General features: G+C 45.8%; 1 protein-coding gene across 2 annotated transcripts in view; it reads right to left on the bottom strand.

Moving 5' to 3' along the window:
* Positions 1-24,967, bottom strand: part of RNF123 (ring finger protein 123) — a 1,441,353-nt gene that overhangs the window by 1,371,779 nt on the left and 44,607 nt on the right. For both annotated transcript variants that reach the window (XM_069206868.1, XM_069206867.1), the window contains exon 3: positions 15,668-15,752. In XM_069206868.1, coding sequence (XP_069062969.1) covers positions 15,668-15,752 — 85 coding nt within the window. The remainder of the gene's footprint in view (positions 1-15,667; positions 15,753-24,967) is intronic.

Raw genomic sequence — 24,967 nt, 5'->3', positions numbered from 1 at the left:
TGTAATCTTGCTGTTTGAGCAGTGGAATGATGTCTTGTAGTGTGACCATGTGAAAATGGTCCGATATGATGTAGGTATTTAGTGTCCTGAGATCTAATATTGGTCTTAATGTTTCGTCTCTTTTTGGAATTAGAAAGTACAGGGAGTAAACTCCTGTGTTTTTTTGTTGTACTGGTACTAATTCTATTGCATCCTTTTGCAGTAGTGCTTGAACTTCTAGTCCTAAAAGTTCTAAATGATGTTGTGACATTTTGCGTGTTTTGGGGGGGATGTTTGGTGGGAAGTTGTGGAATTCTATGCAATAGCCATGTTGGATTATTGCTAATACCCAATTGTCTGTTGTAATCTGTTGCCAAGCTTGGTAGAATTGGCTTAGTCTTCCCCCCACTGGTGTTGAGTGAAGGGGTTGCGTGACTTGAAAGTCACTGTTTAGGTGGAGGTGTTTTTGGAGTCTGGAATCTTCCCCTACTCCTTGGGAATTGACCCCCCCGATATCCCCTGAAACCACCCCTTTGGAAGGAACCCTGATATGGTGTGGTTCTTGATTGTTGGCTGGTGGTGTCTGTGGGTTGGCCACGAAACCCCCCTCTAAATGGAGTTTTTCTGAAAGAGCCTCTGCTCTGCGGGGAGTAGAGTGCGCCCATGGCTTTGGCCGTGTCTGTGTCCTTTTTAAGTTTTTCAATGGCTGTATCCACTTCCGAGCCAAACAGTTGTTTCTCGTTGAAGGGCATATTAAGGACAGCCTGCTGGATTTCAGGTTTGAAGCCTGAAGTGCGTAGCCAAGCGTGTCTCCTTATGGTGACAGCAGTGTTGACTGTTCTTGCTGCAGTATCGGCTGCGTCTAGTGAAGAGCGGATTTGATTGTTTGAGATCGTTTGTCCCTCTTCCACTATTTGCTGCGCCCTTTTTTGGTATTCCTGGGGAAGATGGTCTACGAGAAGTTGCATCTCGTCCCAGTGTGCGCGGTCATATCTGGCCAGCAGCGCTTGTGAATTTGCGATGCGCCACTGGTTGGCTGCCTGTGACGCCACTCTTTTCCCTGCCGCGTCAAATTTTCTGCTTTCTTTGTCCGGAGGTGGGGCGTCGCCAGATGTATGTGAATTTGCTCTTTTGCGAGCTGCCCCTACTACCACAGAGTCGGGTGGTAACTGTGAAGTAATAAACACTGGGTCTGTGGGTGGTGGTTTGTATTTCTTATCCACCCTTGGGGTGATGGCTCTTGATTTTACGGGCTCCTCAAAAATTTGTTTTGCGTGCCGTAACATCCCTGGTAGCATTGGGAGACATTGATATTGGCTATGTGTAGCCGAGAGGGTGTTAAATAAGAAATCATCCTCTATAGGATCGGAATGCAGTTGGACATTGTGGAAGTCTGCAGCCCTAGCCACCAGTTGCGAGTATGAGGTACTGTCCTCTGGCGGTGACGGCTTTGTGGGGTATGACTCGGGATCATTGTCCGGCACTGGGGTGTCATACAGGTCCCAAGCGTCTTGATCCTGATCGTCATGACTTATGGTAGTTTGCGCTGGTGAGTGCATTTGTGGCGGTGTTTGTGCCGGCGATGCCTGTGGAGGAGAGGGCGGAGGCGTGACTTTTTTAACCACTTTGGCTTGTGGTTGTGTGTCATCCTTTGGAAGTCCGATCTTTCTTTTCCTCATGATTGGGGGAAGGGTTGATATCTTCCCTGTATCTTGCTGGATGCACAGTCTCTTTTGTGTGTAGTCCGATTCTACACTTTGGAGCTCTTGTCCAAATTTGTGCATTTGGCCACTTAGTCCTTGTTCCTCTGAGTAGGATGAAGGTGTGGTATTTTTCGGCGCCGAGAGAGAATGTTTTTTCGGTTTCGGCACCGACAGAATTTTTGTTCCTTTCGGCACGGATTCTCGGTGCCGATGTCTTTCGGTGCCGGTATCTTGTTTTTGTCTCTCGGAGCCGCTTTCTCGGCTCCGAGGTTGCTCCATGGCGGTCCCTCGACCGGAGTCGGGTGTCTTCGCTATGGGCGTGCCCTTTTTCGGCCCCTTCGACGGGTCGCCTGATTTATGGGTCGAGCCATGGCCTGTTGGCAGTGGCGTCCCCTGGGCTTTTGGTTTGTCGATGGATTTACTTTTCGACGTCTTACTCACAGTTTGTTGCTGTTGTTCGACGTCGGAGTCTCCGGATTCTGATTCCGGAACCGAGAATGTTTCCTCTTCGTCGTCGAAACGTTGTTTTGTCGACGTGGACGCCATTTGGTGACGCCTGGCTCTTCGGTCCCGGAGTGTTTTTCTGGACCGGAAGGCTCGACAGGCTTCACAGGTATCCTCCTTGTGCTCGGGGGACAAGCACAAGTTACAGACCAAGTGCTGATCTGTATAAGGATACTTACTGTGACATTTTGGGCAGAAACGAAACGGGGTCCGTTCCATCGGCTTCGATGTCGCACGCGGTCGGGCCGACCAGGCCCCGATGGGGGATCGAAACTGCCCCAAAGTCTTCCGATGATCGGTGTCGATGTACCTAACTATCCCGATACCGAACGGAACAATACCGACGCTTTCTTCCGAGATTCTGACTAACTTTCCGAACCGAAACACGGAGCGAAAAGGAATACGTCCGAACCCGACAGCGGAAAAAAAACAATCTAAGATGGAGTCGACGCCCATGCGCAATGGAGCCAAAGAGGGAGGAGTCCTTCGGTCCCGTGACCAAAAAGACTTCTTCGAAGAAAAACAACTTGTAATACTCCGAGCCCAACACCAGGCAGCGGACTGTGCCAAACATGTGTATCTGCAGCAACATATGCCATCGAACGGAGTATTACTGGTGGTCCTGTTTGTGAGAGTGTACTGTTTACGCCCCAGCTTTGTAAGAGTTCTGAGCAAGATATTGTTTCTTCTCACACCCTACTATGCACATCCATTATCAAAGACAGGTATGTTAGCATGGAGGGCAGTCCCTGGACAGAGCATACTATGCACACCTGTCATCTAAGAGAGAGGTCTCAGTGGAGACGCCAGTCTCTGAACACACCCTTCTACACACACCAGTAATCTCAAACAAAGTTGTAACAGACTAGGCCAGTCCATTTACACAGCCTAATATGCATACCTGTCATCTGAGACAGAGGTCTGATAGGAAAGGCTAGTCCATGTACAGGCCCTACTACGCACAGCCTCCATCTGAGATAGAGGTCTGACAGAAGAGGGTAGCCCATGTATACACCCTAATAACCACCCCCATCATCTGAAACAGAGGTCTCACTTGAGAGGCCAGTCTTTCTCCATATAGCCTGTTACACACATCGATTATCAGGGAGCGAGGTCTGGAAGGAGAGGGTAGTCCATGTACACACCCTGTTACGCATAGCCAACATCTTAGAAAGAGGTCTAATAGAAGAGGTCGGTTCATGTACACAACCTAATACATAAACCCATCATCGGAGAGAAAGAACGTAGTGGAGAGGCACTCTCTCCATATACCCTACTACGCAAACCCATCATCTGAGAGAGATGTCGATAAGGCGAGGGCAGTCCATGTATACACCTTACTTCGCACTCCAGTTTTCTGAGAAAGAGGTGTGGAAAAAGAAGGCAGTCCATGCAGACACCCTACTATGCGGATCTTTCTTGCAAGATAGAGGTCTGAGGGAAGAGGCCAGTCTCTCCTCACATCCTACTATGCACACCCATCATCCAAGAGAAGGGTCTCACTGGAGGGGCCAGTCTTTCATTACACACTACTAGGTACACATGTCATCTGAGAGACAGATCTGTGTGGAGTGGCCTGTCTGTTCCCACACACTACTACACACCCCTGAGATGGAAGAGAATACTCTATCCTACATATTACTACTTCCCTACAATTTTGTTGCAATTCCGCAAGACAATACCAAGAGTAACTCAAAGCTTTAAGGGAGTGAAGTTTACGACATGGACACCTCTGTCGCAAGAAGCTCGTGAGACCAGAGGAGAAATTAGTGATCCTGCCACAAGGTATTTTATGATCCCACCAGCCTCTCCGGAGACCCGCATGGAAAATGAGTGGGCCTGCCATGATGTGTTTTACGACCCTGCAAGAGTCTTGCGAGATTGCATGGGGGTAGGCAAGGCCATTCTCATTGCATGGTTGAAGAAATGCAGTGATGTGATTGGGTGAAGAACCAGAGATACCTCAGATTATACTTGGTGATTTGGAGGAGAAGGAAGCCTGTTGGAGTTGTGCTCAGCCGAAATGACATAATTGGGAATTGAGACAGACTGGTGGCTTCAGCTCTATATACGAAACTGCTCTAAGTTCAGGTAATTAGAAATATACTTTATGAACTTTCTTATGAAAGCAGGTTTTGGTACAGATGCTAACACGTTCTCATAGTATGCTACCATCTGCTGGCGGAGAGGGCAGTGTTTTGCACATCTTAGTATCTATGCTTCTCACTCTGGAGAGCAGTTTCAGCGCAAAGCTCTGTCTTTGTGTACACTGTACTACATATGCCTGCCCCATAAGGAGATGTCAGAGAGAGGCAAGTGTTCTTACATTCAAATGTGCACACTGATTGTGCAAGAAAGTTGTCAACAGAGAGGATACTTCATCTTACACTCTACTTATGACATTAATTTTCATGAAGAGAGGTATGAGCAGAGACAGCAGTCTCTACCCATACTGCACATGTTTCTCTAGGGAGATGTGTCAGCCAAGAGGACAGTATGTTTTAATATCAGTCTCTATAGTTGTTATGCAAGATATACTTAGGAGGGTAAAGGCAATTTCAACTGCATACTTTACTTGTACTCCTTTCATAATGGGGAGATGTGTGTCCACAAAGGTAAGACACTTTTCACACTCTAATTTGCACAAGCATTATCGATCGAAGAAACATCGCAGGAGAAAGGCAAGTCTCTCTGCACAATATACTACGCAGAGTTATCATGCAGGAGATTTGTCTCAGGAAAAAGGGCAGTTTCTCCCCACAGTCTACTATACATATCTGTCACTATGAGAAGAGGTATGAATAGAAAGATACGCATCTCATTCCCTACCAGAGACACCTCATACCCTGGTAAGTTGTATTAGCAGGGAGAGGACTTTCTTCCCAGACAGCACTACATATTGCTGTTTTTCTATGGAGATGAACAACAGATGACACTGGTTCACTACACCATACTGCAAATCCATGTTGTTGTGGAGATAGGTGTTAATGCAGAAGACGAAGTTTCCCTACATACTACTGTATGCATCTGTGAGGCTGGGGATAGCTATGTGTGGACAGGGTAATCTATTTCCACACTTGAATTAATATGATTATTCCTTGTGGAGAGGTATCAATGGGAAAGCTAATACTTGTTATACTTAGTATGGAATAGTGAGGTCTTACATGTGAGGTGAGTACCATCCCCACTCTACTACGCATACTACTGAGCCTGGGGAAAGGTGTTAATGGAGGCCATGTATCCTAACACTCTCCTCTAGTTATCTTCATGCAAGGTGTCAGTGGAAAGGCCAGTCTCTCACCACAGTCCAGTAGTGGGTATAATAAGGGATAACTATTCTACTGAAGGAAAATACATTTTTTTACTTTAAAGTGTTTTTACAATCTCACAAGAGTCTCGCGGAAAAGCAGGAAATAAAATGTGGGGGTAGCAAATATGTGGTGCATATAAATGATACCTATTACAATTAGATATGTTCTCTGAAAATTCAAATTCCATTATAAAATTAGGGTCTTGGGAGGCGAGCGTGAACGCACACCAGCAAACACTGCTCCGGGGGATGGGGGGAGGAAGAGGAAGAGAAAAGAAGAGGAGGGAGAAGAGGAATAAGAGAAAAGAAGAAGAGGAAAAAGAAGAGGGAGAAGAGGAGGAAGAGAAAGGAAGAAGAGGAAAAGGAAAGAAGAGGGAGAAGAGGAAAGAAGAGGGAGAAGAGGAGAGAAGAAGAGGAGAGAAGAAGAGGAAAGAAGGAGAAGAGGAAAGAAGAGGGAGAAGAGGAAAGAAGAGGGAGAAGAGGAAGGAAGAGGGAGAAGAGGAAGGAAGAGAAAGAAGAGAAAGAAATGAAAGAAGAGGAAGAAGAGGAAGGCGAGAAGAGGAGAGAAAGAGGCTCGGGAGAATCAGCAATGCTATATATGGGAGCATCATGGCTCTCACGATTGTCTCATCAAAAAGAAAAAAAAGGTACATAGTACAAACAACATACATAATGAAAGTATAGGAAAGCTCTGAAAAGAGCTTTTTTCAAGTAACATTTTGAACAACTGCATTTTTGTTGTGTTTAACATTTTTACCTTATTTGTATTTTTTTTCTCGAAATGATAGAACAAAAACAAGAAACTGGGAGTTAAAAAAAAAAAATCGCCTTCAAAACTATGGGGAGAAAAATTAAGAAAATAAAAAATAATCTCCTTGGATAAACAGCAAAAAAGGGCTCTGTTCCAATATGCCGGGCTGCTATCTGCTTGCATGGTGAGTAACTGGGCAGGCAGACTGTCACTAAGTAGGAAGGATGTGATCGCCTCTGAGGAGTTATCAAGCTCTGCAGCACGGGCTTACTCAGCCCGAGCAAGGAGTTAAGCGTACATAGCCCTCAAATGTTACCAAAGCCCAGTGGTATTAATGAAATAGTCCTTCTTCCGGCTGCCCCTGCTGAATTTGCATATGTTACAAATTACATATTTGGCAGACACTTTCCTCCAAACAGGACGCTTCTGAAAAAAAAACTGCCAGACCAAGGACTCAGAGTGGCTGAGGTAGCTGACTTGCAGCAACAGGAGTAGAGAGCGCATCTGAACCGGATGATGACATTCTGACCATAGAAAACCAGAATGGCAGCAAAAAGTTGTCATCAGAGAAACACCCAATGGGCAAATGATGCAACAAGGAAGGAATCTTTCTTTGCTAAATAAAGACATCCATATGAATCAATCAATCGCAATCCTTCCTTGGGGTGTCTTTCGTCTATTGGGCGTCTCAAGGGTGTCTCGTCAGAGGCTCACAAGACCGTAAAAAAAATAGAACTTTCTTAATATCTCAAATGCAACAATACGGCAAATGTTTTTGTTGTTTGTACAGCACTTCTCACGTCTTATTTAATACACTGTTATGAACTTAATTCAAAATGTACAATCTTGCGAACAAGTAGCGAGAGCCAGAGAGGAAGTACAGCCCCCCTCATAGTCCACACAGGGAATTGTGAGTTTGGCTCTCGCGATCATCTCACAAGAGCCATACATTTGCAAACAAAATAATTAATAAAATATACATACTGTACTATTATTAAAAGATTAGCATTCAGAAATAACTGACAAGATGAAAAACTACTCTGTACAACAGATTAGAACAAAATGTCTCCAGCGGGTGAGAGTTATAACTACCTTAGGACACAAGTTACAGCTACTTGAAATAATTATAAATATAACTGCTGAATTTCTATGGTTTTGTGCAAGCAAATCCATAAGTACACTATAACGTCCCTGTAACCTTGGGTTTTTTAAGAGAACGTCTATGCTTTTTCAAAAATTATATTTCTTCCCTACAATGTCTCTATAACCCTTGTTTTTACACTGAATTTTGTTTTTTTGTTAACATGAAGTAATTTTAATTACTATATGTTAATCCAATGATTGCAGCCAGTCCCTGTAGCCAACCCACCTATAATCACCTTACCCAGCGCCGCACATGGCCTTTGGCTATGCACAGGGGGGGGGGGTGGTCACAAGGCCTGTCTTTCTGAATGTAGTAATAGGTGTGAGAGGGTGTCTCTGGGTGTGAGAGTGTCTGTCTTGATGTGAGAGTAGGTGTGAGAGGGTGTCTTTTGGTGTGAGAGTGTCTGTCTTGGTATGAGAGGATGTCTGAGTGTGTGACAGTGTACCTGTGTGTGGGTCTGTGAAAGAGTCTGCGTGGGTCTGTGAAAGAGTCTGCGTGGGTCTGTGAAAGAGTCCGCGTGGGTCTGTGAAAGAGTCCGCGTGGGTCTGTGAAAGAGTCCGCGTGGGTCTGTGAAAGAGTCCGCGTGGGTCTGTGAAAGAGTCCGCGTGGGTCTGTGAAAGAGTCCGCGTGGGTCTGTGAAAGAGTCCGCGTGGGTCTGTGAAAGAGTCCGCGTGGGTCTGTGAAAGAGTCCGCGTGGGTCTGTGAAAGAGTCCGCGTGGGTCTGTGAAAGAGTCCGCGTGGGTCTGTGAAAGAGTCCGCGTGGGTGGGTCTACAAGTGGGTGTATAAGTGTGTGTGTGGGTGTGAGTCTGGGTGCGTGATTGTCTGAGTGGGTCTCTGAGCATATGCATCAGTGTGTGAGTGAGTGTGTGAACGTATATATATTTTTTAATCTTTTGTCGGCAAGGTTTGTGACTGTTGCGGCGTTACATAGTGTGGGCTGCACTGAGCGCTGCAACAGGGTCGCGACTCCATGCATGTGAAAAAGAAAACGGTTTTGGGCTTTTTGAAACTCATAAGGGGTCCGTCGGAGACCCCTACAATACACCAATGGGCTCACAATATCCCTAGCCTAACCCCTTCTATAGTTTCCAATCTTTATTTTCATCCCCCAAGACACGGTCCCGGTTTAGAAAATGGGGGCCGCAACTTTCTTCACCGGTTGCAGTCCGCCAATCATAGCACTTCTCCTGGGGCGAGGGTTCGTGAAGCTCCATGTAGTCGTTCTGAAGGATCCGTGGCACTACATGTATAAAATTGGTTTTCATTTAATAACTATAAAACTACTGAACAGATTTACACCAAATTACAAAAAGGGTGCTAGCTTTCTGCCAAATTTGGTGCAAATCCATCCAGCGATTTGGGCTGTAGTCATGTTCAAAATCCCTATGGAAATTAACATGGGGAAAATGCATTTTGGGACCCCTCCCCTTTTTCCTCAGCCCCCACTTGACGGATCACTGCAAAACTATCCAGACAGAAGCAGAAATGAGTGTCAACAGTTTTTGGGAAAATTTCGTGAAGATTCATCAACTGGCGCCAAGGATATAGGCAAGTCAAAAAACGCTTTTACTGTGGAAACTAGGTCCTAACTAGAACTACCTAGTGGCAACTGGCATAGGTTTTATTATCTATCTATGGGTATTTTTAGCGTTTGGGGTTGAGTTGGGTATAGCACGGTAAGGTCAAAGGGTTTTCTTAGGATTTAAGGTTGGGATAAGGGTATTAGGCAATACGTGTGTTTTTAGGCTTTAGGTGTGGGTGGGGTAAGGGTATTGGGTGGTAAGGGTGTTTTTGTCAACATCAGGGCAGTGCGCCCTCTACGGGCGACTAGAATGTAAAAACCCAGCACTCTCAAGATAACATAATTTATGCATTGTGCTGATATGCTGTTATGCTGTTGTTTAACCTTTTGCAATGCAGAGTTTAATCCTGAAGACTTATGTTCAAGGTGCATATAAATACTGTTCAATTGCAATGTACTGCTGCAGGCTTTCAGAATGTGTCAGTATGTGGTCCCTTTCCAGGGCCTTCTAGAAGCTTTCCCTGCAGCATGCCTGGGTGTGGTTTGTGGGCTGGGCCAAGACGCTATATAAGGGAGCCAGCCCAGCTCCACGTGCTCACTATTCAGAGGTCCCGGTGCAGAGCAGCAGCAACTTCCTGAGCTCCTGTTCCAGAGGCCTACTTTGATCTTCCAGGCCTTGCCCTTTCACTTTGTTGGTGATTCTTGGTCAGGGCGGTAAGACGGAGGTCGGGCTGGGCCCCCGATCCCGTTCTCGAAGGCTTTCGAGTTCTTGGGACTAATTTGCATGATGAAATATTTTGGTTCTTGTGCATGTAAATGTGTGCTTGGTGTTTTAATGGCATTTACATGCTGAACGCTCAAATCGGCAAGACGCCCGATTCATTGCTCGTGTACAACTCTTGATATTCATTGTGCGCTACCATTTTATGGCACTTACAGGGCAGCATTCGAATCGCCAAGACGCGCGATTCATTTCTTGTGCTTAATTCATGTTATTCATTTTGCGCTACCATTTCATGACATTCACATGGTGGCATTCGAATCGGCAAGACGCGCAATTCATTTATTGTGCTTAATTCATGTTATTCATTGAGCGCTACCATTTCATGGCATTCACATGGTGGCAGTCGAATCGGCAAGACGCGCAATTCATTTCTTGTGTTTAATTCATGTTATTCATTGTGCGCAACCATTTCATGGCATTTACAAACTCTTGTGGAAATCCGCAATGTGCATAATTCATGTTCCTGCATTCTAAGAAACTAAAGTGCTAGAATTCTAGATGTTATATTGTGTGTGCATAATAAGTCCCTTAAGTTCATTTCCTATGGTGTTACAGAATTCATTCAGATTATTTTCTTGTCCTCATGCAAAACACTATACTTGAATTTGAAAACGTAATTCTAGAAGGTTCTGATATTTTCTAATCCATGTGTAACATTTCATTTGAGAGGTTCTTTGAACAGTTGCATTAATCCTTCTTGATTCCTTCACAGGTAACCAGACATCTTGAGGCCTAGCTATTTAGTCCATGCTTAAGTTATCCATCTTTCTAGTATGACAATGCTTAGAATCATAGTCTAGTAATGATTAATGTGATATAATCTCGATATTGTGTGTTTTAACCTTTTTGCTTCCTACAGGTCTCCTTCCCAGCTGTTCCCTACCTAATACCCTTTTCCCCACTTGGACTCTCTTAGACTCTGTGACATTCTAATCAGAGTATTGGAGCTGTCTTGTGGTGGACGTACTGGGATCTGGTGACTATGACAGTTTTTAGGCTTTAGGGGTGGGTAAGGGTACTGGGTGGCAAGGGTGATTTTATGGTTATGGGTGGGTAAGGGTACAAGGTTGCAAGCATGTTTTAAGGATTTAACGGTGGGTAAGGTTGGTATGGTTACACTAAAATGTTTTTTTTTTTTTTTTTTTAGGGGGGAGGGTTCACCCCCATAAAGAAAATATTAATTTAAATAATTTTAAGTAGGAGTTTCTCTCATCTTATAAATACTTACCTTTCATTGTAAAGGCATGCATCATAAAGGTATATGTGTGGTAAAGGCATTGCATGGTAAAGGTGTGTGTTGTAAACACATACATTGTAATATCATACAACCCTTATGAGAGCACTTAGACCAAATGGGAGGCATGCTAGCAGTAGTCAATTCCCTTCAGCTGTTTTTGAGGTAGCTTCCAGGTTTATAGCTCTAGTAGATCCTGAAGTTTTATCTTCTCCCAATCCACCAGGTGCACATGCAACATTTGTTTAGACATTGCCAGGAGTCACCAGGAACATTCTCCTCTGGTAGACAGATAATGCAGAGGTCATGGGGTCAGACTGGACCTTCTTCTCCCACAAGAGGGGTGTTAGAAATGGGTTTCTGGTTGGCTAGAGTAGGCACCTCACCCAGGCACAACCCACCACTCTAGTCAGGGCGAGTAAGTTACACACCAAAGATAACCTGTACTCACTTCGTGTAGCCTGGCACAGAGCAGACCGGTTTAACACAAAAAGGTCATGTGTACTGCGTTTATGCAACACACTCACACCAAATACACAATAAAAGGTACTCTACAACAAGTTATATAAACTGTATTGCATTACAAAACTACCTGAATCAGTAATATTGTGCCAACCAGGCACTTGTCAAACCACTGTCAAACCATAATCATCAGGAGGGTAACTACCAAGAAACATTTCCCTCAGGCACCGGTCATATGGAACATGAAGGCCAATAAAAGGAGCAAGGCAACATCACAAAATAAAATGATGGATTGAGTGTTGAAACTTTTCAAACACTCACCCCCAGTCACAGATCTGGGTTTAATCCATTGTTATTTTGCTTGCCACGTCACCCCAGTTTGGACCCAGCTATATGCAAATCAGTCTTGACCCTGCTCCCAATGGGAGCAGTCCAGCCCGAACTGCCATGCCAGGTCCCCCCTGGACAGGATTCAAGCATCCTTGGACCGGTTTCAGGGTATCACCCTTCATCAGCCAGGCTAGCTTGAATCCAGTGGCGCTGCAAGCAAGGGACCCACGTCTGGGCATACCCTAGCCACTTAGGGCGCACAAGGCAACATCACAAAATAAAATGATGGACGGAGTGTTGAAACTGCCACTGGAATCAAGCTACCCTGGCTGAACAAGGGTGATAGCCTGAAACCGGTCCCAGGATGCTTGTTTCCGGTCCAGGGAGGACCTGGCCTGGCATTTCGGGCTGGACTGTTCCCATGAGGAACAGGGTCAAGACTGATTTGCATATGGATGGGTCCAAACTGGGGTGGCATGGTGAGCAAAAGAACGATGGATTAAACCCAGATCTGTGACTAGGGGGTGAGTGTTTGCATTGTCAGCAGTCCGTCCATCATCCTTTTGTGTTGCCAATAAAAGGAGCAAACACATGTCATAAGCATTACCCTCCTAACGCACCCTAGACAAAGCCTGAGAATATTCAGCTTATAGCATATCATATTCAGGGAGAGAAATGCAGCAGAAACACAGAGGGTGAGCGACCACAATGATTAACTGTTGATTATCCAATAATGACCCACAACGCCTTCTACACGCACCTGCGCTTCTTTTACAGAATATACAGCGAGTGCAAAACCCAACTGTCAAACGCAGGAGCTCCTGGGCTTCTACTAACACAAATGCAACCAAAAGGGGCTCAGCAGAGACGGGCCCTCCATCAAGGTTTCCGCCTCGTCCTGCGAGCCACTGGCAGGTGCCTCCTCCCAAACGGGATGCCTCTGTGACTAAAAAACAAAACCAAGATGAAGGAGGAGGGCCCACACATCCCACATTGGCGAGAAAACCACAAATGGTTCCCCGCTTACTGAATAACTTAAGGTGGCTGAGTTCACCTGCACTGACACTACAATAATTATGGTAGGTCCGATGGGCCTCCAGGAACAACTGAAACTTCCACTAAGGTGTGGGCTGCAGAGGCACCTGTGTACTGACTCATTAGATAACAGTACAGTGCAGGAATGGTGGTAGAATTGTGGCGACGCTCCTGGAGGAGGTCGGGAGCCTTTATCAGGAGCAGGGAGCGATACAACGCTTCCTTCTTCGTGTAGCCCATCTCCCCTTACTTGTGGGAGGGGGCCACATGGAGGAAGAATGCAGCAGGGAGACGTTGAATATTTGCAGGGAGGGACGGACACGGCTCCATCTGGTATTTCTCACTGAAGGGAATCCTGGGTTCTCTTGGCCATCAGCAGCTCGTGTGGGTGGCGTGCACCAACTCCAGTCTGCCTCCCGGCCCCTAGAGCCTGCTCTTCAGAGGTACTGCAGCGTCCCATAAAAAACAACGCAGCGCGGCTGCTCCAGGAAGGATCTGTTGGAGCAGGGTGAGTCGGCCCGCTGACACAGTTCAGGAGGCCCCTGGAAGGGGGACTCTTGTGACACGACAGTCGTGGGTCTGGCCGGGTCCTTCCAGACTCAGTGTGAAAGCCTCTCGAAGCGCACCGTCTCCTCACCGCCTCAACCCCACTACCATGGGAGGGGGAATCCCTTGAAAAGGAACAAACATTTATGAGGTGCTTTACCTGCACTGAATCGGTAATTAGGAAATCGCTCCTCAAGCACGGTGTATAGATAATACCAAGGAGCAGGGATCAGCACCCTCCCTGCGCTGGGCTTCTAGTGAGGCTCTCATAGAGGTTTATTTTGGGGGGGGGGGTTGGGGAGGGAGGCACCAAAAGGGGCAGGCAGGCCAGCACAACCAGGCAGGTGGCATTTTCTCCTGTGCACCACTGCAGTGCTCTAAGTGGGACATAGTCAGGAAGAAGGCTGGCAAAAAGGCAACAAATAAAGAAGCTACCCTGAGGAGCCCTTTGGGGCCACCCAGCAAACACCAGGCAGCAGGGCAACAAAAGAAGAGCAGCCCAGATGAGTCCTACAAGCAGCCCAGCAGTCCCTCTGGCAGAGGTGCAGTCCCAGGGCCAAAAAGTGCTTTCCTGTCAGTAGCAGAGCCCCTTCTACTTATACTCAAAAATGCCTTTGTTCCGAGGGGTAACTTCAAATGAGTCCTTTTAATTCAAGCACAGCACCCTTTCAACCCAGCCCCATCTCCAGACATCAGTAAGAGGTAATCAGTTCATTGTATGAGGGACACAGCCTATTCGCACGCAAGGTGTGAACGAACCTTCATCTCCCCAGCCTACAAAGAGGATCAGTATGCAGATGCCTCTTCTGTCACACCCAGCCCCTCCTGTGTGATGGCTGTCTGGAAAGTATGCACCAAGTGGAGCTGTCACTCTGCCCCAGAGGTGGATTGCAGTGAGGCTGCTAAAGCGCTAGAGTTATAAGCAGAGAAATAGCCACTTTCTAAAAGTGGCATTTCTACAATGGTAATAAAAAATCCACCTACAACAATAAGTAAGATTTCTCACTACCATTCAAAACATACTAAACATGCCTAAGCTATTCCTCATAGTTCAGAAGATCCCACTTAGACATATGTCAGGGCATTTCCAATGCAATCCTACACAGCACCCTGCCCATAGGCTATCTAGGGCCTACCTTAGGGGTGACGTAGGTGTAGGAAAATGGGTGTTTAGGTCTTGGAAAGTAGTCTGACTTGCCTAGTCAGTGTGGAAATAAACTGTGCATGCAGGTACTGCAGTGGCAGGCCTGAGATAAGTTTGAAAGGCTATTTCTGTGGGTGGCGCAATCTGCACTGCAGACACACTAGTAACATTTAATTTACAGGCCTTGGGTACATAGTATACCACTTTACAAGGGATGTGTAGGTAAACTGAATAAGTCAAACAGGTGTAAACCAATTATAAAAAGTTGTAGGGGAGATAGCAGTGGTAAAGTGCCCAGGGTCCTAAAGCCAAAAAAAAAAAAAAAAAGGGGGGGATAACCCAGCAGAAATGGCCATTTCCAACAAGGGGCAATTCACAAACATGGCATTTTGCAAAGTGAAAAAATAGTTCCCATCAGGAATCTCTTTAACAATACTTCAAGTGGCCTCTTACCAACAAATGAAATATGAATATCTACATGTGGGAAGGTTTCCAATAGAAAAAAGCTAAAAGGACGGACTTCAATGCTCCACGATGGTCTTTCCAGCAGCTTGAAAATAAACTGACCTATCACCTGTATGTCAAAGTGAGACACTGGAGGCGGGTCATTCCATAAATGCACAGTGTCCGTTTTCCAACTTAGCAGATACATTGGGGTAGGTCTAACACTTCCCTGCTTTCCCTTTCTTTTAAATTTGAAAAAGGTTGGAGAAGATGTTTTCAGTTACTTTTTATTTAATTAGAGACTATTTGGATATGATTTTTTTTTTTTTTAAAGGAAATAAATGAAATTCAACTACTTTATAGTATTTTATCACTACATAAAAGGCTTGCCTGTTATGTAAAGTGTGCTTTTCTACAGAAAAAGGTTATACACACACACATTTGTTTTTAAAGTGCCCTGAGATCCCACACACGAGTGAGACAATTCAGTGTTTGTGAATTTGATGAGGATTTCCGTGGAGGAGATTGGACTACAAGTGTATTTTGCATCCAGAACCATGCAATGCTAGCTTCTACATAAATCTGTGAATATGAGGAGAAAACTACATACTATTAAAAATTACAAAATTATTCTGACTTTCACCATTACATATTACAGCTTATACCTTTCTGTTTCGATTGGACACAATGACCCACTGTCAAGAAAGCATTGTGGGTGACACTGATGGAACAATGTTTAACTAAGGCTAAAGTAAACAAGGCATAGAAACATACCTGTAACCTGCAGAGTAATGGACTCCTTCAGGACTGGGGAAGATGCGATGGAGGTAATCGCTCAGCACCCGTTCGTTCACTATTCCTAAAGCACAAAGTTTTAGAATTTTAACAAAAGTGACCATTACTGGAGTATGCAAAACATACAATCACAGTTATGAGAAACTATATCACATTTTGGGATTAAACATTCAGGCAGAAATATATTCTCATCAGGCTTTCTCTGGATAACTTGATCCTTGCTGACAGAGTCAGAAATCCACTGTGATATTAATTTGGACTGCTTTTCTAAAAGTAAACAAGGCTCATCTAAATATCATGCTCCCTTAAGCACACACCTCTACTGAAAAGAAAACGCCTGATGTTCAGCAGTCGGTCTTCTCATCTGAAGCCTGCAAATGAAATGTTAGAATAATATCAATCCTCCTGCACCCTATGCACGTCCAATGTTTCTCCTGAGTGCATGCACCTGTAGTGAATCCTAGTTCTTTTTAATGGGATAACAGGAGTTAGCTTAGCCTCTGGCTTGTAGACTCGTGCCCCCGTCACCTAGTGACTTTTAACCTACTTAGCTTGCTCTGTCTTAGCCCATTTAATTATTTATTTCTTCTAAGATGGCTGCCTTGTTTATAGTTAGGCCACTTATTATGAGTAACATTATCAGTGTCACCGCACCAAGGCATCAAGATCAAGCACCAAAGACAAACAAACAGTAGGTGTTCACACTTAGGGATTTTCCCTCTCTATACTTTTGAGGGATTGTTGATATTAATTGCCGTCCCAAGCATGTCTGTTATCTATTGTTTAGGAAAAACACCTACGTCAGGGGACCTTGTAGATCTGTATAAATACATCACACTTTAGACAGATAATCAGAGGGATTCTGACCAGAGGGCATCGCCACCATCGCTGATACCGATGCTGCAGTCCTCTTGATGTTGACCCAGTCTTCATGTCCCTGGGGAGTCTGAGATACAGACCCCATTCCAAGGTAACGAGGGTTGGGGGCTCCTCTCATGGACATGGCATTGGCAGATTAGGTTTAACAAAACCAGCTCTCCCCTAGGTAGGAGGTTAGGGTATTAGTAATGACTCTCGTCTTCACAATTCTGTCTCTTGCATTATTCATTATCCTAATCATTGCAACCCATGCAACTTATTGCAAATTGCAGTTATGTTAAATAAAAACTATTGTAACTCTACTGCATCTGTGTCATTGCCTGTGTTTGTATGAGACATGATATATCTGTGAGAAAAGGGTAATCTCCGTTTAACCACGACACTCCCTGAGAAATCTTATTTTCGAGTCCATGAGTAACAGCTGCCATAAATCACCTTTTACTATTGTGTTTCTGGTGAGGTGCTGCTAGTGAGCCGGTAAGGTTGGGACAACAGTTGCAACTTGTTGTAGGAAACACGTAGTCGCTTACAAACAAAAGTACTGTCATCCCTAAACCAGCAGTCTTGCCCAGAGCAAGAGTCCAAACTACGACATGGCGCCACCAACAATGGTGTTTAGGCACTAATTTACGGATACCCTGACTATCACTGTCTCACAGACAACAGGTACCTTAAGTACCATTATACGGAGACGTCCGTGGTCTTTGGGAGAATCCTCCTCAGCTGAAAAGGTATCACCTGATTAAGCTGTAGGTTGTTCGAGCTCGAACTAATAAAAGGAAATTCCTTTCCCTATCTGGTGTTCCATTTCTCTAAATAAAATATGGCTGATGCCATAAACATTCCTGAAAATGCTAGACATGCACTAACACAACATTTATTAACGCATGGCCTTACAGATGAGTGCGGGATGTTACTCTGATAATAGAAGCTAATGAAGCATACTAAACAGAAACATTTTACTGTTGGGTCACCTTTCCTGAGGTTAACGAAAGAACGCACACATTTCACACATATGAAGTTGCGAACTTACCTTTACGGTACCAAGCATACCAGTATCATGAAATATCACTCACATACCAAGAGCATCAGAACTGGTCCCTTAAGTAATGATGGACCTACGTGGCCTATGTTTGCCACATACACTCCTCACTCAGGCTTACAAAATATGCCGATAGCAGATTTATGTGTTTTATATAATGAATTAGTGGCATTATATAGGCGATTCGTCCAGTTCGTAATGCGAACATTGAACACAACACCAGCGCGTCCAGCACCGCCAGTAGCTGGTGGTTATCAATTGGCTACTGGGATTAATCCACTAACAGTGCATACTATTATGGGTAAAGTCCCCACGGAACGGGAAAAAATACCGTTCTGGATTGCCCAGAAAACGAATCAGCTGGAAGCTGTGTTTCGCCATACGGGACCACAGGAAAAACAGACTGCTCACTATGTGCTTGCCTTTTGGGATGGTTCCCTCGGTGGATGACTGTGCCACATGGGGTACAGTCTTCGCTGCCATATATAGTACCACACATGGTACCCCGACACTTGCCAACTTGCCGGAAGTGTTAAAACAAATACAAAATGAGCATGGGGCTGCACCAGCCCTGGATTTGGGGATGAAATTAATGCGTAACTTTGACGACGTATCCTCAATAATACTCAGTAATATTAAAAGGGAAGCGGTAGCACTGGCAATTCGCCAGCGTCTCCGGGAAACTCCACACCAGGAACAAGAGCGACAGCTACCGAAAATAATTTCAGATACCTATACTAGTATAGGACGGGATAGTTTGGGAGCCAAACCTAAAAAATTGGAAATACAAGGTACCGCCCACAAGAAGGGTACAAAGCAGGTACAAGAGGGCTCAAAGAAGCGCTGGGATAAACAAAAAGATTTCAAAGAAAGAAGAAATAAGAGAGCGGATTCTCCACACCCGGAGAACTCCGAAAGGAGATATAATCTCAGAAATAGGGAGAACATTAAAACTCCAGACAGATATACTGATTCACGTCCCTCTCATTCCTTTCAGGATGCACCGGATAGATGTAGCGAGAGAGGGGGGCCGTCAAGATCGATGTCCGGAATACGTGAAAGAGAAGAAAGACTCGCCGCAGTCTACCATTAAAAAAGAAGAAAAGCCTCCTCTACAAACGCCACAGTTTAAAAAGAAAAAGGTGGCGGCTCTGACAGTTAAAAATGCCAGTAAAATTGAGAACACTGTTGAGGAACAAGATGTGGGCAGTGACTCTGTTAGACAGTGCGGCAGAAGTCAGGATATGTCGCCTGAGTCTGAAAGATCATCTGGATGCGACAGCAACTAGCGATTACATTGCAGTTGAAACAGCGGATGGCCGCGTTCTTCCCCCCCGATAGGGTTTATGATTTAAAAATTCAGATTGAGGGAGACGTGGAGCGCACTATTAGTGTGATATTTTGGGATGAACTTACTAGTGATATCCTATTGGCCGAAAGAGATCGGCCACCTGAACACGTCCGCAAGCTCCCGCATGGGGAAGATGTAATTTTGCCTTCTTTCTCCGATCTTGTTCCAGAAGCAGATAAAGAAGCCTATGCTTTTGAATGGGCTTTAGCGCAGGCAACTGCATTATATCGCAATCAGGTAGGTTGGGACAAGGAGTCTCCTTGTCATATTATTCCGGTTAGGTCTACACCCCAACCGCAGCCACAATACCATGTTAAACATGAAGCAAAAGCTCCGGTGAAGGAGATCCTATCACAACTGGAGTATCAGGGAGTAATTGAGCTCTGTACATCTGCAATGAATAATCCGTTATTCACTGTTGCAAAGCTAGACCATTCATATAGAGAAGTCGTTGATTATAGACACTTAAATAGTCACACATGCACATATGCTATACAAAATTCACACAGCACAGCACTGATAAACAATATAGTGCGTAAAAAATATAAAACAACATTAGACATATCTAATGAATTCTTCTGCCAGAATTTAGCACATGAAAGTCAGGACCTAAGTGCATTTTCATTTGGCTCTCAGAAACGCTTTTGTCGTTTACCTCAAGGCTATAAAAATAGCCCAGGCCTGTTTTCAGCCCGTGTATCATCAATATTACATGATATTGATTCTGAGGCATTGTCCTATGTGGATGACATATCTCACAGACGACGTCCTCGACATTCATCTTGCGAGGGTCGCTCGGATCATTTTGGGATTTGCAGACCTCGGTTATAAATTTAATTTTAAGAAGAGCAAGATAGCCTTTCTTAGTGTATTGTTCCTGGGATATGAGCTGTCAAACGAGGGGAAGAGCCTGGCCCGCACTTTCTAGAGAAGTGTGCTCAACTACAGCCTCCAAACACACTTAATTGCAGTCATTACTGGGTTTCTTCAATTTTGACAGAACATGCATTCCAGATTATGCAGAACGCATCAAGCTACTTTATGACTTAGTTCAGCCTAAATTTTCTAGCAGACACTGGACAATTGAACACACGCACATCCTTAGAGACATGCAACAGGACATGCTAGAAGCTAAACACTTGCACACACGTGACAATAAAACAAACTTGGTCATCAGAATAATTGCTGGTGCCCTTGGATTTACTTATGTCACCTTTAATGAGGATGACACGGTACCCATAGCATATAAATCACATCTATACTCAAATGCTGAACAGCGTTTTGCACCTACAGAAAAGATTCTAACGGCTGTTCAGATGGCCGTCATAAAGGAGAGGCCACTTGCCCAGGGGAAACGTATAATTGTAGTATCCCCGGTGCCGGCCTTGGAGGCTGTCACCAAAGCAAGCGTTCCGAACGCAAAAGCATTACATCTGCGTTGGATCCAATGGGCAATGTCTCTGACCGCCATTGATGTCAATTATATATTCGATCAAAAACTTCAGACACAGGAATTCCTCCAATATGAACAAGAGTACCCCACTTCTCAAAAAATCTTGCCACTAGGCCGCTACCATACTGTCATATACACTGACGGTTCAGCACAACCGGCTGTAGGTACTAAACATCAATACTCGGCAGCTTGCGCAGAGTGATGGAAGATGGAGTTTTCCACCCTCACAAAACCTACACGCAGACCTTAGGGGACTGCATGGCACAGTTGGCTGAGCTTAAGGCTCTTATTCTAGCGCGCGAACATACTGAGACAGGAAGCCAGACTTTGATAGTCTGTGACTCATATTACTGCGTCCAGTCATACAATGAATATCTCAATCATTGGAAACTGAACGGGTTTAGAGATTCTAAAGGGAACACCATTAAACACAAAACATTGTGGGGGAGGGTGGCTGATCTTAAGGATAAGCTACCGTGTGTCCATGTAGTCCATACATTAGGCCACCAACGTGTAGGAGTACACGTTACCGGTAATACATTGGCTGATGAAGCAGCCAAAGCATCAGTAGCTACGGCTTCTGCGGCTGCAGTGACTCATTCTCGGACGAGATTGGATAATGAAATATTGATTGCCGTTAAAGCTTCGGCTGCCGGCAAGCCCCTTCCGAAAGGATACCCTACGAACTATACTTACCATATCAGTGCACAGAATGGTGCTTACACAACGATTCCTGGAGTTGAAGATCGAGTGATCCCCAATGATGACCAGAGATTAGATCTAATTAAAGCAGCTCATGAGGGTGTCGCTTCTGCACATGCTGGTACACAGGCCACAATAACACTCCTACAGCAATGCTACTGGTGGCCTGGTCTGTGCAGACGAACAAAGCAGTTTGTCCTTTGCTGTGACATTTGCCAGCAGATCAAGGGCTTTAATATCAAACGCCCACCGCAGACATCCCTCTTAGTGTCCAACAAGCCACTACAGTGTGTGTACCTGGACCATTGTGGTCCCTTACAGCCTGATAGTTCATACAAATACATCTTAGTAGCTGTAGATTCCTGTTCTAGATTCCTGTGGGTATGGCCACAGCGGTCGGCTGACGCCCGGACTGTTATAAAAGACTTGCTGATCTTTATCGGTACATATGCGGTTGCAGCATTCCATTCAGACCAGGGCCCTGCATTTGCCTCTAAGGCGTTCAGGGACACCATGGGGACGATGGGTGTTGAACTCCATTACTCCTCACCATACCATCCCGAGGGAAATTTGGTCGTGGAGAGGCGGAATCGTGATCTAAAGCAGTCCTTAACAACTTGAGTATTAGGTTCAGGCTGCAGCTGGTTGCATCACCTATATGGGGTCCAGAGAGCACTGAATAATCTGCCAAGACAGTCCTTGGGGGGGACGCTCACAGTATGAGGTTCTCTTTGGGATACCTATGTAAGTCCCAGATCTTGATGCCCCTGGTATGGTGGCAGCAGAAACACCGTTTGACATAAAAGAACGTCTCACTGTTTTACAGGAGCTTCAACAATTTCGTGATATAAATCATCTGCAAGTGCTGCCACCTTAGGAATAAGGGATTTGGCTAAAACTTCAACTGGCTGGATTCCTAAAGTTGGGGATCTGGTTCGTGAGAAGATCGCTGTGAAGAAGGAGTTTGATCCATCATACAGAGCACCTGTACCAGTCTTGGGAATACAAGGCACCAGGACTGTCATCTTACCACCGCTGTCTGGTTCTAAGACGAACAGATTCATCTCCATTGATGACATCAAATTACACCTTGTGGCCGATCCTTCACAGTAGACCAGGAGGTCCCTTGGGTGGTTCCTGATACCCTCTCACTACCAAACAGGACATCATCTACATAGTAGGATGAACATCACTACTACAGACTATGCAACAATGTCAACTGCAGTTCCAGACACCTCCTCGACCATGGGGAGGGCGGAAAATGAACTCTTGTTGGTTCCAGTCACATCTTCAGTGACCACCCCTGTAGGAAGTTGGCTCTGTATGTGCTATTTCAAAGTAAGGAATAGCATGCACAGAGTCCAAGGGTTCCCCTTAGAGGTAAAATAGTCGTAAAAAGAGATAATACTAATGCTCTATTTTGTGGTAGTGTGGTCGAGCAGTAGGCTTATCCAAGGAGTAGTGTTAAGCATTTGTTGTACATACACATAGACAATAAATGAGGTACACACACTCAGAGACAAATCCAGCCAATAGGTTTTGTTATAGAAAAATATCTTTTCTTAGTTTATTTTAAGAACCACAGGTTCAAATTTCACATGTAATAGCTTGTTTGGAAGGTATTGCAGGTAAGTACTCTAGGAACTTTGAATCATTACATTAGCATGAATACTTTTGTCATAAAACACAATAAGCTGTTTTAAAAGTGGACACAGTGCAATTTTCACAGTTCCTGGGGGAGGTAAGTTATTGTTAGTTTTCACAGGTAAGTAAGTCACTTACAGTTCTCAGTTTTTGGTCCAAGGTAGCCCACCGTTGGGGGTTCAGAGCAACCCCAAAGTTATCACACCAGCAGCTCAGGGCCGGTCAGGTGCAAAGGTCAAAGAGGTGCCCAAAACACATAGGCTATAATGGAGAGAAGGGGGTGCCCCGGTTCCAGTCTGCCAGCAGGTAAGTACCCGCGTCTTCGGAGGGCAGACCAGGGGGGTTTTGTAGGGCACCGGGGGGGACACAAAGTAGCACAGAAAGTACACCCTCAGCAGCGCGGGGGCGGCCGGGTGCAGTGTGCAAACACGCGTCGGGTTTCCTTCAGGTTTCAATGGGAGACCAAGGGGTCTCTTCAGCGATGCAGGCAGGCAAGGGGAGGGCTCCTCTGGGTAGCCACCACCTGGGCAAGGGAGAGGGCCTCCTGGGGGTCACTCCTGCACAGAAGTTCCGTTTCTTTAGGGGCTGGGGGCTGCGGGTGCAGGGCCTTTTCCAGCCGTCGGGAAATGGAGTTCAGACAGTCGCGGTCAGGGGGAGCCTGGGGATTCCCTCTGCAGGCGTCGCTGTGGGGGCTCAGGGGGGGACAACTTTGGTTACTCACAGTCGTAGAGTCGCCGGAGGGTCCTCCCTGAGTTGGTTGTTCTCCACCAGTCGAGTCGGGGTCGCCGGGTGCAGTGTTGCAAGTCTCACGCTTCTTGCGGGGAATTGCAGGGGTCTTTAAATCTGCTCCTTGTAACAAAGTTGCAGTTCTTTTGGAGCAGTGCCGCTGTCCTCGGGAGTGTCTTGTCTTTTTCGAAGCAGGGCAGTCCTCAGAGGATTCAGAGGTCGCTGGTCCCTTGGAAAGCGTCGCTGGAGCAGGTTCTTTGGAAGGCAGGAGACAGGCCGGTAAGTCTGGGGCCAAGGCAGTTGGTGTCTTCTGGTCTTCCTCTGCAGGGGTCTTTCAGCTCGGCAGTCCTTCTTCTTGTAGTTGCAGGAATCTAAATCTTTAGGTTCAGGGAAGCCCTTAAATACTAAATTTAAGGGCGTGTTTAGGTCTGGGGGGTTAGTAGCCAATGGCTACTAGCCCTGAGGGTGGGTACACCCTCTTTGTGCCTCCTCCCAAGGGGAGGGGGTCACATCCCTAATCCTATTGGGGGAATCCTCCATCTGCAAGATGGAGGATTTCTAAAAGTTAGAGTCACCTCAGCTCAGGACACCTTAGGGGCTGTCCTGACTGGCCAGTGATTCCTCCTTGTTATTCTCATTATTTTCTCCGGCCTTGCCGCCAAAAGTGGGGGCCGGGACCGGAGGGGGAGGGCAACTCCACTAGCTGGAGTGTCCTGCGGGGCTGTGACAAAGGGGTGAGCCTTTGAGGCTCACCGCCAGGTGTTACAGCTCCTGCCTGGGGGAGGTGTTAGCATCTCCACCCAGTGCAGGCTTTGTTACTGGCCTCAGAGTGACAAAGGCACTCTCCCCATGGGGCCAGCAACATGTCTCTAGTGTGGCAGGCTGCTGGAACCAGTCAGCCTACACAGATAGTCGGTTAAGTTTCAGGGGGCACCTCTAAGGTGCCCTCTGTGGTGTATTTTACAATAAAATGTACACTGGCATCAGTGTGCATTTATTGTGCTGAGAAGTTTGATACCAAGCTTCCCAGTTTTCAGTGTAGTCATTATGGTGCTTGGGGGTTCGTGTAAAACAGACTCCCAGACCATATACTCTTATGGCTACCCTGCACTTACAATGTCTAAGGTTTTGCTTAGACACTGTAGGGGCACAGTGCTCATGCACTGGTACCCTCACCTATGGTATAGTGCACCCTGCCTTAGGGCTGTAAGGCCTGCTAGAGGGGTGTCTTACCTATACTGCATAGGCAGTGAGAGGCTGGCATGGCACCCTGAGGGGAGTGCCATGTCGACTTACTCATTTTGTTCTCACTAGCACACACAAGCTGGTAAGCAGTGTGTCTGTGCTGAGTGAGGGGTCTCTTAGGGTGGCATAATACATGCTGCAGCCCTTAGAGACCTTCCCTGGCATCAGGGCCCTTGGTACCAGAGGTACCAGTTACAAGGGACTTATCTGGATGCCAGGGTGTGCCAATTGTGGAAT

This window comes from Pleurodeles waltl, chromosome 9 (assembly GCF_031143425.1).
Source record: "Pleurodeles waltl isolate 20211129_DDA chromosome 9, aPleWal1.hap1.20221129, whole genome shotgun sequence".
Taxonomy (NCBI): Eukaryota; Metazoa; Chordata; class Amphibia; order Caudata; family Salamandridae; genus Pleurodeles; species Pleurodeles waltl.
The sequence above is the reverse complement of the archived record's forward strand: the minus strand, read 5'-3'. Positions and strand labels throughout refer to the sequence as shown.